At 37.4% G+C, this 18,698-nt stretch overlaps 1 protein-coding gene across 1 annotated transcript in view; it reads right to left on the bottom strand.

The window, feature by feature from the left end:
* INPP5A (inositol polyphosphate-5-phosphatase A) overlaps positions 1–18,698 on the bottom strand; it is a 322,080-nt gene that overhangs the window by 208,757 nt on the left and 94,625 nt on the right. Inside the window, exons 3-4 of the mRNA XM_081329302.1 lie at positions 12,868–12,968; positions 10,903–10,990 (exon numbers count right to left, since the gene is read on the bottom strand). Coding sequence (XP_081185428.1) covers positions 10,903–10,990; positions 12,868–12,968 — 189 coding nt within the window. The remainder of the gene's footprint in view (positions 1–10,902; positions 10,991–12,867; positions 12,969–18,698) is intronic.

Here is an 18,698-nt window from a genome sequence, read left to right as displayed (position 1 = left end):
CTGTCTTTGCCCAAGCCACAATTGGTGCCTTTTAAAGGACATGGCTACACATTGTGTTTCTTAATCACTTCTGTAAATTGATTATTAATAGATTTTTGGATAGTAATAACCTTCAGAATGGCAAGTTTCATTACACTGTGAATCTCCCTAAATTTTTGACGAAAAAGTTTTATGCAATGTTAAGAAAAAAATTCTTTGTTTTGGAATAAACAGCCACAGGGTACATTGAATTTGAAAAGTTATAAACAGACTAAGGGGCCAGATGGGATTGAGATAAGATTCTGAAATTAATTAAAAATAATTCTTTTTGTTGGTTTGGAAAAAAATATACAAAAATTTTGAGATTAAGTATAAGAAATCTTCCAGTAGGAAAATGCTGTAGATTAGGAAAAATGATAAGGTGGGATTTTGAAGATTGGATACTGTAGTTAAAGGACATGAGACTCATTAATACAGAATGGAACAAAATACTCTAACTTTGAATCAATTCAAGGATATTTGGGAACAACACACTCAAAAGTCACTCTTAAGATTGTCTGCTATCATAAAAATAGATTTAAAAAGGATTATCGAAGATGGACGGGTTTTGCTGGACAAATCTGAGACTGAGGTTGATTCAAATGTGGATTTAAAAATGACATGTTGCAAGAATGACATGGGAAAAGATATTATACTGGATTTACAAATGAAACGGAAGTATCTTAATTTAAAAAGATATATAAATAACAAACTGAAAGTATAAGAATAATTTCTTATTTTGGATTTACCAAAAGGATTTATGGTTTTAAAGAAATTTCTGAGAAGATATAAAGAGAAAATTTTAAAAAATCGAATTCTGAGATGCTATCTAAAGGCATTAAATATCAAGGTTGTTGAAAGCAAGGGGAAAGAATATAAAGTTGGCTTATTTAAGCAAGGTTAAAATATACATGTTTTTATTTCTGTAAGTCTTAAATGGATTTTTGCTGACCAAAACTGAATGAGGCGACTTTAAAAGTTTGTTTATAGATGACAGACAAAATATGGGAAGAGGGGAGGCCAAGAAGTGGAGTGGTCTGTTTCTCTTACTCATCACAAGTTCTGGAGATCTTCTAAAGGTAGATGTGCAATCAGGGTGTGAGGAGGAGGGTTTGAATATAGGCCACTTTGGCAGTTTAGTACAAGTTCTGTCTCCTAGGATTTCCCACCACTTACTTAATATCTTTGGGCTGTGAACAAGTAAGGGTCATAGTTCAGCAATGTCTATTTGGCATAGATTGTCAAACAGATGCAGGTAATACCATTCAGCTTCCTATGGCAAATAGCATGAGATACACTCTGTCACCAGCTCTGTATCTTATGCAGCTTAACATTTCAAATCTGAGAAGATCTTTTACCTTAGACCGATGTAATGCTCTCCCTTTAACACTTCTGTCTGAAAGGCGAGTACGATGGCTCACGTAATTAGGATGCTGAGATGACGCTCAGCAGGCCCACATTCGAGCTCTGGGTGCTGCCCCCCAACCCAGCAATTTGAAAGCGGGCAACTGTGAGTAGATAGATAGATGGATACTACTTTGGTAAGCAACTTAATGGGGACACAAAAGGAGTGTCCTCCGGGCAATAGTGATGTCACCATCTGATTCTTTCACCATGGAAGCACTTCAGGAAACACTCCCAACACAGACGAATAGTATAAGTACGATATGCCCTTATAACTTGGGACAGACAGAAACTATCAAACATGTTCTTCTGTATTGCCAGCTTTATACAGAACCTCAAAATGTTCTAATTACTCCACTCTTGAACAGCAAAAAGGATACAACAAACAAGGATATAAGCAATTTCTACTTTCTGAGGTCTTTCAGGCAGGCTTTGAGCATACTGTATCTTCCTGCAACACTAGATGCTTTATTTGGGAGTCCCCAACTGGTTCCCTCCATATTCTTCAAGAGGTTTCCCTTTGAAACTCAAGTGGCAATCTCACAGCTCTCCCTATAGGATGAAGCCCTGTTAGCTTGGGCATTATACCGACTATTGGTATTTTCTTTGGTGACAGTGACAGTTTTGTAAAAACATGTCAGTCTACCATGTTTTCCAGCTGGAAGACCCAAAACATAGCTGAGACAACTTAAGTATCATATAGTTGATGCCAAGTAGAACCAGCTGGAATTTGCCCATCAAAATTATTTTCTTCTCTCAACTTTTGCATCCCTTTTATGCAACAGCAACAGTTTTTAATTTGTTCTATTTCTGCACATTATTATTTTAGTAACAATTACGAATAGCTCTAACAAATTATCTAGATTTTACATAAGCATTATAAATTCTAACATATTTTTCATTCTTTTTAAAGATTCTTTTCCAGTCATTTGCAGACACAATAACTGCGGTAGATCCTCCGTGAAACAGTTTATGTTGTGTCTTTCATCTATTTTCTGAATCTGGATTTTTAAAAAAAATCTAAATTAAGCATAAAATTTGTTTAGCATTAGTCACAGTTAAGATCACTTTCTGTGTATAATTCCATTCAGGTACATCAGTTATAAATTGCACTGTATCCAATGGGGCTTACCTCTATGAAATGGTTATATCAACAAATTATATCAACAAGTTGTCAATCTAGATTATGTTTCACAAATACTGTATAATGTTCAACTTTACTATCTTTTTGGGACAGAAATATAAATCCATAAGTAAATGTTATGAATTAATACTTCTAGTGTGAAATTCTAAATAGCTAATACACACTATATTAGGAAATAGGTACATTATTGAAGAATGAGCTTAACGTCCCTGATAATCACAATGAGGTGGTCACTGACCTCGAGCCAGGCATCCTAGAATGTGAAGTGAAGTGGGCCTTAGAAAAGCTGAGCAACAACAAAGCTAGTGGAGGTGACAGTATTCCAGCTGAGCTATTCAAAATCCTAAAAGACAATGCAGTAAAAGTGCTACACTCAATTTGCCAGCAAATTTGGAAAACTCAACAGTGGCCACAGGATTGGAAAAGATCAGTTTACATTCCAATTCCAAAGAAAGGCAGTGCCAAAGAATGTTCCAACTATCGCACCATTGCACTCATTTCTCATGCTAGTAAAGTCATGCTTAAAATTCTACAAGCTAGACTCCAGCAGTATGTGGATCGAGAACTACCAGAAGTACAGGCAGGATTTCGAAGAGGCAGAGGAACTAGAGATCAAATTGCCAACATACGTTGGATCATGGAGAAAGCTAGGGAGTTCCAGAAAAACATCTACTTCTGCTTCATTGACTATGCTAAAGCCTTTGATTGTGTGGATCATAACAAACTGTGGCAAGTTCTTAAAGAGATGGGAGTACCCGACCATCTCATTTGTCTCTTGAGAAACCTATATGCGGGTCAAGAAGCAATAGTGAGAACTGGACACGGAACCACTGATTGGTTCAAAATTGGGAAAGGAGTCCGGCAAGGCTGTATACTGTCGCCCTTTAACATATGCAGAGCACATCATGAGAAAGGCAGGGCTAGATGAATCAAAAGTTGGAATTAAGATTGCTGGAAGAAATATCAACAACCTAAGATATGCAGATGATACCACTCTAATGGCAGAAAGTGAAGAAGAACTAAAGGGCCTCTTGTTGTGGGTGAAGAAGGAGAGTGCAAAACTTGGGTTGAAACTTAACATTAAGAAAACCAAGATCATGGCATCTGGCCCTCTCAATTCCTGGCAAATAGATGGGGAAGAAATGGAGGTAGTGACAGATTTTATTTTCCTGGGCTCCAAGATCACTGCAGATGGGGACTGTAGCCAAGAAATTAAAAGACGCTTGCTCCTCGGGAGGAAAGCCATGGCAAATCTAGACAGCACACTAAAAAGCAGAGACATCACCCTGTCAACAAAAGTGCGTATAGTCAAGGCTATGGTCTTCCTAGTTGCAATGTATGGCAGTGAAAGTTGGACCATAAGAAAGGCTGAGCGCCAAAGAATTGAGGCCTTTGAACTATGGTGCTGGAGAAGACTCCTGTGAGTCCCTTGGACTGCAAGGCGATCAAACCGGTCAGTCCTAGAGGAGATCAACCCTGACTGCTCTTTAGAAGGCCAGATCCTGAAGCTAAAACTCAAATACTTTGGCCACCTAATGAGAAGGAAGGACTCACTGGAGAAGAGCCTAATGCTGGGAAAGATCGAGGGCAATAGAAGAAGGGGACGACAGAGAATGAGATGGCTGGATGGAATCACTGAAGCAGTAGGCGTGAGCTTAAATGGACTCCAGAAGATGATAGAGGACAGGAAGACCTGGAGGAACGTTGTCCATAGGGTCGCGATGGGTCGGACACGACTTCGCAGCTAACAACAACACATTATTTAAAATATCAGCCTATCAATTAAATTCATTTGGTGCACATTACTGAAGTTTCTATTTGGAAAATTATGGAAGAGAAGATGTGACTTTGGACTCTCTTATGATTTTAATATAAAAAAGTATATAGCATGAAGTGCTGCTTTGTTTTCTGCCATCAATATTTCATTATGGTAAATGCAATAGTTCTAAAGCTCTAATATACCCAAGAGTTCATAACACTAAATAGCATTCATGCTGTTTATCAAATGAGTCACAGTGTTCTTATTTTACTGGCAAATGTATTAGCATTTTTTTTAATGTAGCATTTCATTATTTTGTAAGCAATTATATCCCATTTTATCATTGGAGACACAGTCCTATTCCAAGAAGATAACTTTATCTAGCCTAATATTTGCCTTTCAAGAGGTTCTTTTTCTACTTCCATCACTGCCACATTACACTGAAATTTTTAAAAGACCATTAGTTGTACTTATGTTTCACATAAATCAGAGGATACTATGTGTACTCACAGACCAAGACAAGCTATTGAACCCACATTTTCTCCTATATTTTCCTCTGAGAGCACAGCAAGATTTTTTTTAATAAAACTTATTTTTTAAACAAGATGAGAGAACAAAGCAGCATATAAAATTAGAGTCTGAATCTGTTTAATTTAGTAGGACTTACTTCACAGTAAATATGTGTACAATGACAACCTAATTAAGTCTCTTTCTGATATACTTTAAATCACGGGTGTCAAACTCGCCGCATCAGATGACGTGTCACGATGTATCATGGCTTTTTTTGCATTGCTGGAGCTCGGGTGGGCGTGGCCTCTGTATGATGCAACTGGCCTGTGGGCCAGCAGTTTGACACCCCTGCTGTAAATCAAATCTTATCACTAACCCTATACAGACAGTCCTTGGTTAATGACTGCCCTATTTAGTGACTATTCAAAGTTGCCATAGTGGTGAAAAAAGTTAACTTTATGATAAGTCATCAAACTTGTGACCATCACAGTCTCCTCATAGTCACATGATCAAGATTTGGGTGCTTCACAATTGGCAAGCATTTATGACCATCACAGTATCCTGCAGTCATACGATTGTCATTTGGAAGCATCACAGCTGACTTCTGACAAAATCAGTGGAGAAGCCAGTGGTAAAATCACAAGTTGTAGCCACGTGATGTCTCACTTAATTTATTTATTTATTTATTTATTTATTTTATTACATTTATATACCGCCCTTTCCCGAAGGACTCAGGGCGGTTTACAGGGTGATTAAAAAACCAAGATACAAAAGTTAAAAACAAATTTAAAAATGACCATGCGTGATTTGCTTAACAACTGCAGTGGAATCAACGTCATAAGTCAGGTGTGGTTATATGATGTTTCAATGATATGTTGCCTAGCAGTGGAACTGCTAATCCCAGTTGTGGCCATTTATATAAGGACTATCTGTAATTTGTTGGCTATGGCAAACCTACCTAGGTTCAGGCAATAATAACGCTTCAACCACAGACTAAAATGGCTGAATTCCCCTGTGCCAAAATAAGACTAAGGGTATTATAATTTAGCCTGACACCTGAATCTTGCCACATGTTGTTCCACTGCTCTCCTTCATTCTCTCCCATTTGTTCTAATGTATAACTTAGCAAAAGAACATCCTCTAGTTGCCTTCAATCTGGAGATGGTGTAGACTGCAAAGGGACTTTATCAGGAAAATGAGTCAACTAATACATAAATATAATGCATTTGTCATGATATTCATTCATAGGCTTCTGGGCTTAACTTGATATCTCATGAAAAATATCAAGATGATAGGGAAAATATTCAGAAGATGGCTTCTGGACTTCTTTGTAATTGTTTTCCAATGTTGGCTAGAAGAGGCCTTTATATTTTCTCCTGCATTTTTCCCCCTTCAGTATATGTGTGGCATTGGGAGGCATAGCAGGGCTACATATATTCTCAGCATCACATGACAGGGAGGGAATGTGACTATTTTAGCAGAACACAACAGTTGGCAATATTCTAATCCACTGCCCAATTGCCTTTTTCTAAAGGATGCAATGGAGGAATTTTTTACTTGCAGTTTCTAGTAGAATACAGCTCATTTTTAGATATAGTTTTCCTTTTATTGCTCCCACATCAGATCTGATCCTGTTTATTTCTGTTTTCAGAATTCTATTGTGGACAAGATAAAGTCTTCAGTCCCTTTGCATAATTTCTTTCCAACATTCCCTTGAATTGGAAAGAATAAAATGAGTGTGTTTAAAGCAGAACTGTTGTTCTCTGCCAGACAGAGAAACACTAATTAAAATCAATTTACCCACAGAAACATTGAGCACAGAGCCAAAGATGCTCCTGTGATTGATTAGAAATAAAAGAAATAGGTAATCAATATTTACCCAGAAGCAATCAATATAACTTATATACAAAAACTTAAAGAATTATGCAGTAAAATCTTTTAACCTTTACTTTAAGTAATATAGGCAAACATTTTAATATCCCAGGATAAAGTTTATGATAAAAATGGGCTGTAATTAAGATGATCAGTTTAACAATTTTATTAAAATTAAAGTAGTAAGACACTAATTTTGCAGTAGCTACTTCAAAGTGGCTATACCTACACTGATAAGCATTTCACAAGTACTGTAAAGAGTTCATAGGCTGTATCTTTTTTTCCAATGTGAAGAAATTATTTTTTGAATGACATGACTTTTTCCTATATTGAAACTTAAAAATACTATAGCCAAAAACTGGATCAGAAGAGGGATTTTATATATGTATAAAATATGTATTACTACATATTGGCAAAACATTTTTTCACTCTACTCCATGCCCTCTGTATGACCCAATAATGCACTTTTTAAAAAAATATTCAGCTTAAGATCTACTGATCTATAAAAATTCCTGTTTATCTTGAAAGCTAGCCTAAAGACTCTTAAACATAATAGCACTTACTTTTAAATGAACACATGTAGCATTACAGTGTTGAATTCTCATTTTCCTATATGAGAAACATAAGTAATGTTGGAGGACATATTTTATTTTATGAATCCAACTAGTTTCTTGAATAGTACTTGAAAATACAATGGTAAAAAATATTATTTATACACACCTCAGAACTCTTCACGTATTCTTTGAAATTACTTCAAAGATTACATTTGAGAATAATTACGCAATTAACAGTGTAATATTACTTCAAACCAAATGAAGTAAATGTTGTTTCTTCCCATATTTCAGGTCCAAAATCTTTGGTTGAGCTTATTGTGTTTTCTGAGCTTGGCTGTTTTACCTGAATATATTTTGTTACCAACAAGAGATCTTTTTCACGTTAATCAAATGTGATGTTTTGTATGTATCTTTTGAGTAGCATCTCCATTTATACCTTATTAAATTATTAACATTTATTATATTTCCTCCTCTCATCCCATATCAAAATGAAGACTTTTAACTGTTTGGGACAGGGTATTTTTTTACTTATGTTAATCTGTATGTACATTCTATATATAGATTATGTAATTACTATTGTTAGTGCTCTGTTAGACACAGAAAGATCAAAAGAACTTTGCAATTAGTTCTGTAAACACAGCAGCTTTATATGTACCTTTAACAATAAACCCTCAGCTAGCATGCAGATGCCATGGAAAAGAGCCTGTAGTTTCATAGTTTTTCTTAATAATAAAGACTATGCCAAAACATGTTTTAACCATGGCTTTAAAAAAACAATGTTACTTGTGCCATATAAAATGCTAACTATAAATGGTTTACAAGCCATGTCTGGTTTAGCATATCATTCAAAAATCAAATGGAAGTAGTGAGTGAACACAGCCAATAAGGATTAGTAGGCTGTTAATTAATATCAGAAAAATTGTCAGTAGGTTTTGTAATGGAAATGCTATTAAAAAGGGTATCTGCTTGAAAAAAATGGCACAGGAGAAAAATGCAACCAAGTAGAACTTCAGCTAGATTTTCAAATTACAAAGATTAAATCTCAATCTTATATTTAAATAAATTTACAAAATTATTACATCTATTGGTTAAATAACTTGTATGTTTTTGTTTGTTCATTTTAGAAAGAGAAATATTATTTTAAACAGAAATAATAAAACAAGGTCATCTACATTAGACACATAGTTGTCTTCTCAATCTTTCCACTTCCTATAGTAAATTGGTCCATATATGCAGAAAATGAGTTCACTGGAAACCAAATGTGTCACAGGAACCCAGATCTAGATCTATAATACACCCTTCTGAATATCCCCAAATTAGCAAAAGGAATATTCAGCAACCAAATCCTTTAACTGATTGCTACAGTTTGTACACCAAGAGGCTTTAGTTGTGTGTAAAAGTAATATCCTGGCTCCACCTCGTGGTGAAAGTGTGCTCAGCATGAGAGACTGGGGGGGGGGGGAGATAGAAGGAGTCAAGAAAACTTAGTCTCCCCACCCCCCCAGAGGTAAAATGATCTAATCAAATATTTGAATTCTCCTTGTTCTAAATTCAATTATATCACTCTTCCTGAATCATTTTATTATATTTACAAAAGTTCCTTCTGACAGATAATACGCTCATCAAGATCAAGCACGCGTTTTCCATTTCTGGGAACACACTGAATTTTCTGAAAGCCATTAATAACACAGGACTTATGTACAAGATAAATTCAATTTCTTTTTTCAGTTAATGGCCAATTAATTGAGGCAGGCCTGACTGAAAATATTGCTCAAATGTCATTAATCTAATAAAAATTAACTTTACAACTTTTTGCAGTCAGGAGAACATGATTTTAAGGTAATGTTATTCTATACTGCAGCATAGTCCCTCTCTTATTTAAAGGTCACATTAGCTTAAAGTACTGAAATTCATCACTGTAGGGGCATTTCTATTGAAAGTGAAACATCTTCAGCATTCATTACATATGTATTTCTATTGGTTCACTGTTTGTTATTTGGTTGATGTTCTCTTCCCTTGTTACTTTCAGTGTTCAGGTTTTCAAAATAAATTGATTCCAATGAGTCAGAATTTTGTTCATTATATCATGTAGTTCTTATATGCTACAACAATGTCACGGATGTTTATAAACCAAGTACTCTCTACCACAAACCAAGTATTCATTCATTTCCTTTTTTTATCATGACTTGTCTCTGAAAATTCAGCCTGGAATGCTTGGAGGTCTCCTCATTTCATCCCCAAATCAGTAGTGGATAGACTAGGAAGTAGCTGGATTGAGAGTGACTGGCCTGAAGTTACCCAGGACTTCATGATTGAGTTGGCACTTGAATGTAGTCCATAATCAACATCTGAGTAACTACAGTTTACTCTCCTACCCTGGCAACAAACAGAAGGAGATCTGAGAAAAATGAAAATGGCATTAAGAAGATAAGCCATTTTAACCCACATTCTTAATAAGATTGGGGACAGGTTGAATACATGCAGTGGTTTGTATAGCCAGGGTCTGCTGTGGATGTGTGGGAAGATATGGTGGTTTCTGATTCTTAAAACTGTCAATTTGTTTACAATATTTATTTTGGTTCCTTTTTGATTGGGTGACTGATAGGAGTTTAGTGGGGTTATTTTTCTTAGCTTGTGAGAATGTGTCTGTGAGACAATTGCTCTATTGAGGATACATGGAGTTTCAGAGCAAACACAACAGCAATCTATAATTAAGCAACCCATAATTCTGACCTCAAAATCATGACTTCAAAATTATATCTTGGGGTGTGGTGGGGGCGGTGGTAAGATTTCAGACAGCATCCAATTCTGGTTTAGAATTGTGTAAACCTGTATTTTATGATTATTTTAGGGGTAATATGCACGATATCTTCCTAACATCTTACTATTTTGTGATGATTTTTTATCTTAGAAAGAAGTTAAAATGTGTATATTTTGCAGGATTCAATCTGGGTTGGTCACTGAGACCAGAGGTTTAATCTTCCAAGCTTTCAGACTTGTGCTGAAGCCCATCCTCAGGGAACTTCTCACTACCGGAATGCGTCTTTGATTGGGTGTGGCTTCTTATTGGTTGATTGGGGTGTAGATGCCTGCTTTTAGTTATCATAGCTGAAATTTTTGCTACTATATGGGTCTGTAAAGTCATTTATTTTACGTGGTAGATAATCTCCAGCCATTATCATACTGCTGCTAACAGATTTTATTAATGCCTGTTCTATCTTTTTAAAAATGAAGCTAGGTGCTCTTATTAAATACATCTGTGGTTGCAAATTAAAGACACTATACTTCTCACCTGCAATAACTCTCAGAAAAAGCCTTATGTAACTCTTCCTCAACCAGATCCCTCCATATATGCCAATAGCATTATTGGCATATATGGAGGAATCTGGTTGAGGAAGAGTTACATAAGGCTTTTTCTGAGAGTTATTGCAGGTGAGAAGTATAGTGTCTTTAATTTGCAACCGCAGATATATTTAATAAGAGCACCTAGCTTCATAATGCTACTCCTGGAATTTCTTTAACAAACATTTGACCATAGCATAGTTAGTGGGAATTGTATCTAAAGGTTAAGAAAGGCCACCTTTTGAAAGAAGAGTAAGTGAAGTCATCCATAACATACAAAAAAGTGTCAGGAAATGTACCGTAAAGTGTTCCTGTGACTTGAAATTTTCATCCAGATAAACCCGGGCCCTGTTGTAGTCTTTCATTGCATCACTAGATAGCAATTCTCTGGAAAAAAAATTAAAAAGAAAATATGCAGAGTCAATTTGTTTTGAAATATCAATGAACTGTTTGCAAAAAAAATCAAAACATATTATCAGCCCCTTACTTTTTGGGAGGTTACTAGAGAAATCAGCTACAAATGAACAATGGCAGTAAATTGCTGCATTTAATTAATTGCTATTCTATTGTTTATTTATTTTATTTTATTTATTTTTATTTTAATTCCATTTATATCCCGCCCTTCTCCGAAGACTCAGGACGGCTTACAAGCTTAGCAGTAGCCTTCATTCTATGTATATGCCTGCTTATTAGGGCTTTCATACACCCCCCAAGCGGCATTATTACAAAGTCAGCTTAATTGCCCCCAACAATCTGGGTCCTCATTTGTTGGGTTCTCCTTCAGAAGTCAAGCCATGCACCTTTGCAGGCTCCTTTTAAGTATGTTCCCCTAAAAGGAATCTTAGTGTAATAAAAATGGGGTGTTGTTGTTAAGATTTTTTCTAGTGCTCAGGAGAGGGCACTGTTTCTCTTTTTTCAACAAAGGAAAAACCATTTCTTTTTATATTCACTTATGTGGTAAAAGTATGTCTTAAAAAATTATACTCCAAGAATAAATTATTACCAAACCACATCAGACAGGAGACCTGTAGGGGCTACTTTTCTTTGAAGTGGAATATAATTACTATTCAGCTATGCTGACTCAGGAATTCTGGGAGTTGAAGTCCATGAGTCATAAAAGAGCCGAGGTTGCCTACCCCTGGCCTATACAGAGTCCAAGGGCATTCTCGGGAATAATATCATAGAGGCTGTTCTTTGCTCTATGCTTGTTCCTTTTTGTTTAAGAATAATATTTTAATGTATCGAAACAATACAGCAAAATAAGGACTGGCAGGCTCTGAAAGAGGGGTCTAAGGGTGCAAAGGTCTATGGCAGGGGTCAGCAACCTGAAACAGTGAAAGAGCCACTCGGAACCGGTTCCCTCACAAAAGGAAAAACTGGGAGCCGCAAAAAATGCGTGCGCATGCGTGTACATGCGTGCATGGGCAGAACAGGGTTTGACTGAAGAGTGGAGCCAAGGCGAGATATGCACCTACCCTGCATATTTGAATTGATTGGTTGAAATTTTTTAGTCCCACTTTTTTTTTTTTTGGACTGCACATGGCAGAGGAGTGGGAGCCGCAGGAGACGGCTGAAAGAGCTGCATGTGGCTCCGGAGCCGCGGGTTGCAGACCTGTGGTCTATGGCTTCCTCCCAGAGTTAGATAAACAAACACTGATTTGGTATAGAATGGTTAAAGTAACAGCAAGACATATCAAACAAGTAGTGCAAGCAATTCTCTTTCTATAAATAAGACTGGAATATAAAATAACATACTTATTGTAGAGGTGAACAGAGTAGTAATTTGAAGAAGGTATCAAATGGTTTGCATTTATTTTCTTTTCAAAAATAATCCAAGTTGACCAAGCAAAAAGTATTAATCTAGCTTTGGTCTGCCTTTCTTGTTACTTACTTAGTGATAATGGCGCAGGTGGCTAGATTCTGTGCAACAGCATTGGGGATTCACCAGAAACATAAATAAACATTTTAGATCTTTTTAATAATCTTTTATAATTAATTTTATTACGTGTTTTTATCCAGCATTAGACTGTACTCAATGTATTTTTATTGTCAGGTCAGTATGATTCAGTTTTTCTGAAGGTAGCTACTTTTTGTTATATTGTCCGTAAAACTAGGCAGACCTTGGTCACCCATTGATTACATCATTAATTGTAATATATTGCTATGTCTTCTTCTGTTGATTCTGTTTAGTTTTGTTTTATTTGAATGTTTAATTTATGTGTTGGCCTTTGGCTGTATTAATAAATTGATTGATTGTTACTTACTTAACAAACTTGTCCACGTGAGACATAGATGCTTCATAGTTTTTCCCTCCAAACTCTTGACAATGTAATGCCATGAATTGTGGCTTATGTGAGTGTACAATCTGCAAAATAAAATAAAGTATGAATGTAGCATCCCAAAATGACATTAGACGAAGCCAGTTAAAAATCAATGTTCAACAAATCAAAGTTCAATAGAGTAATGACTCATTTCAAAAACAAAATTTATCAAATCCCACTTACAGTGCATGTCAGAAATTTTATTCTATAGAAACTATAGCAGAGGGTTATTATACAGCCATGCAGTTTGGCAGCAAAGGATGATTATTACATAGCCGTACAGATCAAATAAAATGTACAGTGTACAGCAGGGGCACCAAACGCCACATCACGTGACGTGCCATGACATGTCACAACTTTTCCCCCATTGCTGGAGCTGGGGTGAGCACGGTTTCGGCATGATGCATCCGGCCCACAGGCCGGCAATTTGACACCCCTGGTGTATAGTCACCATCGTCTTTGTTGCTTAATGGTTTTTCAACTGACACAGCAAACTCCTTAGAACATAGATGGTAACCATAGATGCATATGAAACACTTCCATCTACTGGCTGAATGATTCTGTAGTGGTTGCAATACAAAATACATTCTAATAATGAATTCCAACACCCCCACTCAACTTCTTATAATAGTCCTATTTCTGATTTTAGTTCTGTTTCCTGTTTCTTATAATTCTTCTTGTCCTTTTTCTTCCTCTTCTTCTTGCTCTCCCGGCTGTCCACAGAACTGGCGCTGCTGCTACGACTTTGGATTTGGCTCTCTAAGGGCTGGCACTGGAGCTGGTGAGGCTCTGGTTCTGATTCGGCTGCTGTCTCTTTTGGATTCTCTCTCCTTCCGGTGTCTGGGTTTTAATGCTTTGCGAGCAACATAGGACAGATGTTTGGCTGGGATGCCTTTATTGCTTCTGTTGTATCTCCTGATTGAAATCTGTTGTGGCCTGGTTTCTTCTTTTAGATATTCTTTCTCAGTTAATTGCTTTATTATGTCAGGACTTCTGTGTCCAACTCGTCTGTGCCATGTAGTGAATACAATTTGAATGTTTTTCTTCCTTGGCAGTATTAACCACCTGACTGCCGTTCAGCTGATACAGTTTATCTGTAATTTTAGCTTTTGCAAGATATCCTTAGCCTTTTGTGATGATACAACTGTCGCCTTTAAAGGTCACTACATTTCCTTGTTTTGTGAGCTTCTTCACTGACAAAAAGTTAGGGACATACAGTACATTTTTCACAAGTATTTTTCTGATGACACTCTGGGGAATACTGTGTTTCTCCAAAAATAAGACCCGGTCTTATTTTTTTTTGCCTCCAAAAGAGGCACCAGGTCTTTTGGGGGAAGAGGTGTCTTTTCCACTCACCTCCGGCACTGAAAGCCCTGCCCAACCGACCCACTTCTTCTGCGGCCAAAGGAGCAGCTTCATTCTGCAGCTCAGAATAGAGCTCTGGCTTGTATTTTGCCATCAAAGGCCTTTCTGGAAGGCCACTGCAGCCAAGAACTGAGCTATGGATTGAATCCACAGTTTGATTCTCAGCTGCAGAGGCCTTGCGGGATCGAGCTATGGTATAGCTTTCTAATCAAATACAATTTATTGCTGAGCTTAGCTTTCATGCACCTTTTGCAATCCTTCCCACATTTCTTTAGCAGTATCACATTTATATATATGTATGATTTGATTATCTCCTATGTGAAGAGAGATTGTCTTCTGATCTTTCTCTAGCCACTCATCTGAAGGGTGTTTTGGCCTATCTTCATTTATCCATTTCCACATACCTTCCCTTATTAGTCACATCTTCATCTTGAATTCCAAGACTGGTAGTTCTGGTTTGTCAGAATTTCAAATGAAGCCTTTGTTTCAGCTGTGTTACTGGCCATTTTCTTTTATTTATTTATTTATTTATTTATTTATTCTGTTGCAGTCTTTTTTCTGTTGCTGTATCTTGCACTTATTTACTGTAGCTGGCTATGACTGGTTTGCTCTGTTCTGTGCTGAACTTTATATTTCTCCTCTAATCTGGGTTTATACTGGGTTCATCTCTGGGTACTGGGCTGTTTATGCTGCTACTGCTACATGCTTGGATAGAATCTCTGCTTTACCTCTGGGTAACAGGCCCATAACCTGTTAGAAATTCTCTTTTATTCTATAGAAATTCTGTTTTATTCCATATAAATTGTAGCAGAGGATTATTATATAGCCATGCAGATTGGTAGCAGAGGATGGTTACACAGCCATACAGATCAAATAAAATGCACAGTGTACAGTCACCATGATGGGCCTTGCTGCTTAACAGTTTTTTCAACTGTTTCAACTGTCACAGGAAACTCTCCTCAGAACATAAAGGCACCATAGTTTATAACCATAGATGCATATGAAACACTGCCATCTACTGGCTGAATGATTTTGTAGTTGTTGCAATATAAAATACATTCTAACAATGAATTCCAACAGACACCCTCTCCTTCACTTTTGTCAATTTTATTATGCTGCACCGATTCTACAGTTGTTGAAATTCATTTTTTTCTCATTAATGTACACTCAGTACCCCATAATGACAAAGTGAACAGAATTTTAGAAATGTCTGTAAATTTGTTAAAAAGAAAAAAACTGAAATATCACATAAATATTCAGACTCTTTACTCAGTACTTTGCTGAAGCACCTTTAGCAGCTATTACAGCCTCGAGTCTTTTTGGGTATGATGCGACAAGCTTTGCACCCCCGGATTGGGGGATTTTCTGCCATTCTTCCTTACAAATCCTCTTAATCTCAGTGAGGTTGGATGGTGACCATTGGCGGACAGCTATTTTCAGGTCCTCCAGAGATGTTCAATATGGTTCAAGTCAGGGCTCTGGCTGGACCACTCTAGGACATTCACAGAGTTGTCCCTAAGCTATTCCTGTGTTGTCTTGGCTGTGTGCTTAGGATCATTGTAATGTTGGAAAGTGAACCTTCAGCCCAGTCGGAGGTCCTGAACACTGTGGAACAGGTTTTCAATGAGGATATCTCTGTACTTTGCTCCATTCAGCTTTTCTTTAACCCTGACCAATTTCCCAGTCCCTGTTGTTGAAAAATACCCCCACAGCATGATGGTTCACTGTTGGGATGGTATTGGGCAGCTGATGAGCGATGCCTGGTTTCCTCCAGACATAACATTTAAATTGAGGCCAAACAGTTTTAATCTTGATTTCATCAGTCCTTCAGGTGCTTCTTTGCAAACTCCAAATGGGCTTCCATGTGTTTTGCACTAAGGAGAGGTTCCGTCTAGCCACTCTGCCATAAAGCCCAAATAGTTGGAGGGCTGCAGTGATGGTTGACTTTCTGTCCCATCTCCACACAGGATCTCTGGAGCTCAGTCAAGAGTGACCATCAGGTTCTTGGTCATCTTTCTTACTAAGGTCCTCCTCCCCTGATTACTCAATTTGACCATCTCTTGGAAGAATCCTGTTGTGCCAAACTTCTTCTGTTTGAGAATTATGGAGGCCACTGTGCTCTTAGGAACCTTCAGTGCAGCAGAAATTTTATTCTAGCCTTTCCCAGATTGGTGCCTTGCAATAATCCTGTCTCTGAGCTCTGCAGGCAGTTCCTTTGACCTCATAGCTTTTGCTCTGCTACAGTATACATTGTCAGCTGTGAGGCCTTCTATAGAGAGGTGTGTGCCTTTCCAAATCATGTCCAATCATGTCCACAGGCAGACTCCAATCATGGTATAGTAACAAATCAGCAATTATCAAGAGAAATGGGAAGTACCAAAGCTAAATCTCAAGTATTATTGCAAAGGGTCTGAATATTTATGCCAATGTGACATTTCACTTTTTTTCTTTTTAATAAATTTACAGACATTTATACTATTCTGTTTTCACTTTGTCATTATGGGGTACTGAGTGTAGATTAATGAGAAAAAAATGAATTTCAACAACTGTAGAATCAGGCTGCAGCATAACAAAATTGACAAAAATGAAGGAGGTCTGAATACTTTCTGGATGCACTGTACATATTTTTCTGAATACTATGTTAAGTTTTCTGAGTCTATAAGGTTCCAGAAGGCATATTTTCCTATATCATTTTTGTGCAGCTTTTTTTAAAAAGGAGATAAAGACAGAAAGAGACATGTAAAATGGTCATCAATCCTTGGGCCCAGATGTATAAGTAAATAAATCACATCTATTGCATATTTGCATGCTGCTGTCTTAGTTAAATGTGACACATCTACAAAGCAAATGAGATGAAATGACCCAAAGTTTTATGGAATAGTTAACTGGAACTCATGCACTTTGTATATTTGGAAAACTACTATCACTATTCTTCTTCTCCAGCCCAAGTAGTATTTAAATTAGCACGAAGAACTTTAGTAGCTTTGACAAATAAAATGATAAGAAGTGGGATTCAGCTTATATACACATAAACCAAACTAAAATATTAAGTTGCAAAATAGGCAAATAAATGAGCAGCTTTCATTCCTATGCAGATTAGGAAATTGACAATGAACTCTTCCTTGGGGTCATATTAATTTATATTTTTCCTGTTGCTTAACTGTCAGAAACCTATGCCTGCTGAAGTTATGCTGTCCTAGAGCTGGGTTCTATTCTGCCAGAGTAATGAGGCTTCCAAGTGATGCCCAGCAGTGTTTCTTGGATTCCACGGCTTAATTTCCCCTCCCCATGAATATCCCTGCTGAATCACCAATCTCTGTTCCTAATGCATGGCGAAGTAGGACTGGGCCAGGATAGATAGGGGTTTAGATCACACCATTCAAGGTTACAAGCTTCTGACAGGCTACTGGTATAAAAAAGCCGATGACCTGTTAATCGAACATTCTATAGGTCCAGGAATAAAACTGATACTAGAGACACAAAATGGATGGGGGTGGGTGGGAGGGCATCATACCCCATAGATGGAGACCTGCGTACAGGTAGTCCTCAACTTGCAACAGTTCATTTTGTGACCGTTCAAAGTTACAATGGCACTGAAAAAAGTGAGTTATCACCATTTTTCACAATGACGACCTTTGCAGCATTCCCATGATCATGTGATCAAACTTCAGATGCTTGCCAACTGGTTCATACTTATTATGACTGTTGCTGTGTCCCAAGCTCCTGTAATCTCCTTTTGTGACCTTCTGACAAGCAAAATCAATGGGGAAGCCAGATTCACTTAACTAACTTATCAAGTGCAGTGATTCACTTAACTACGACAAGGAAGATTGTAAAATGCGGCAAAACTCACTTAACAAATGTCTCACTTAACAAGAGAAATTTTGGGCTCAATTGTGGCCATAAGACCACAGTTATTTGAGGGAACACCTGCTGCCAGCATCAAGTTCCCTTCGTCCAGTGCGCTCTCACAGGGAGGGCCTTCTCAGGGTGCCGCCGGTTAAAGATTGCCGGCGGATAACACCCAGGGGGAGGGCCTTCTCTGTGGGTGCGCCTGCCCTCTGGAACCAGCTGCCCGCGGAGCTTAGGACTGCCCCTGACCTTCGCTCATTCCGCCGGGACCTGAAGACCTGGCTCTTTGAGCTCTCCGGCCCAGGCTGAGAATTTTTAACTGGGGTTTTTATTTTTAGGGATAATTTAATCTTTTTAAATTGTTCTTTAACTTTTGTATTTTATATTGGTTTGATTTTAAAATACCCTGTAAACCGCCCTGAGTCCTTCGGGAAAGGGTGGTATATAAATCTAATAAAATAAAAATAAAAATAAATGAGACAAGGACTACCTGTACTGGGAAAATCAAATGTGAAGTCACCACGGCCAATGAGTATGTGGATTATAAGCACACAGCC

This window comes from Vipera berus, assembly GCF_964194415.1.
Source record: "Vipera berus genome assembly, chromosome: 5".
In the NCBI taxonomy this organism is placed as follows: domain Eukaryota; kingdom Metazoa; phylum Chordata; class Lepidosauria; order Squamata; family Viperidae; genus Vipera; species Vipera berus.
Note: the sequence above shows the minus strand (reverse complement) of the source record. Positions and strands in the feature narration are given on the sequence as shown.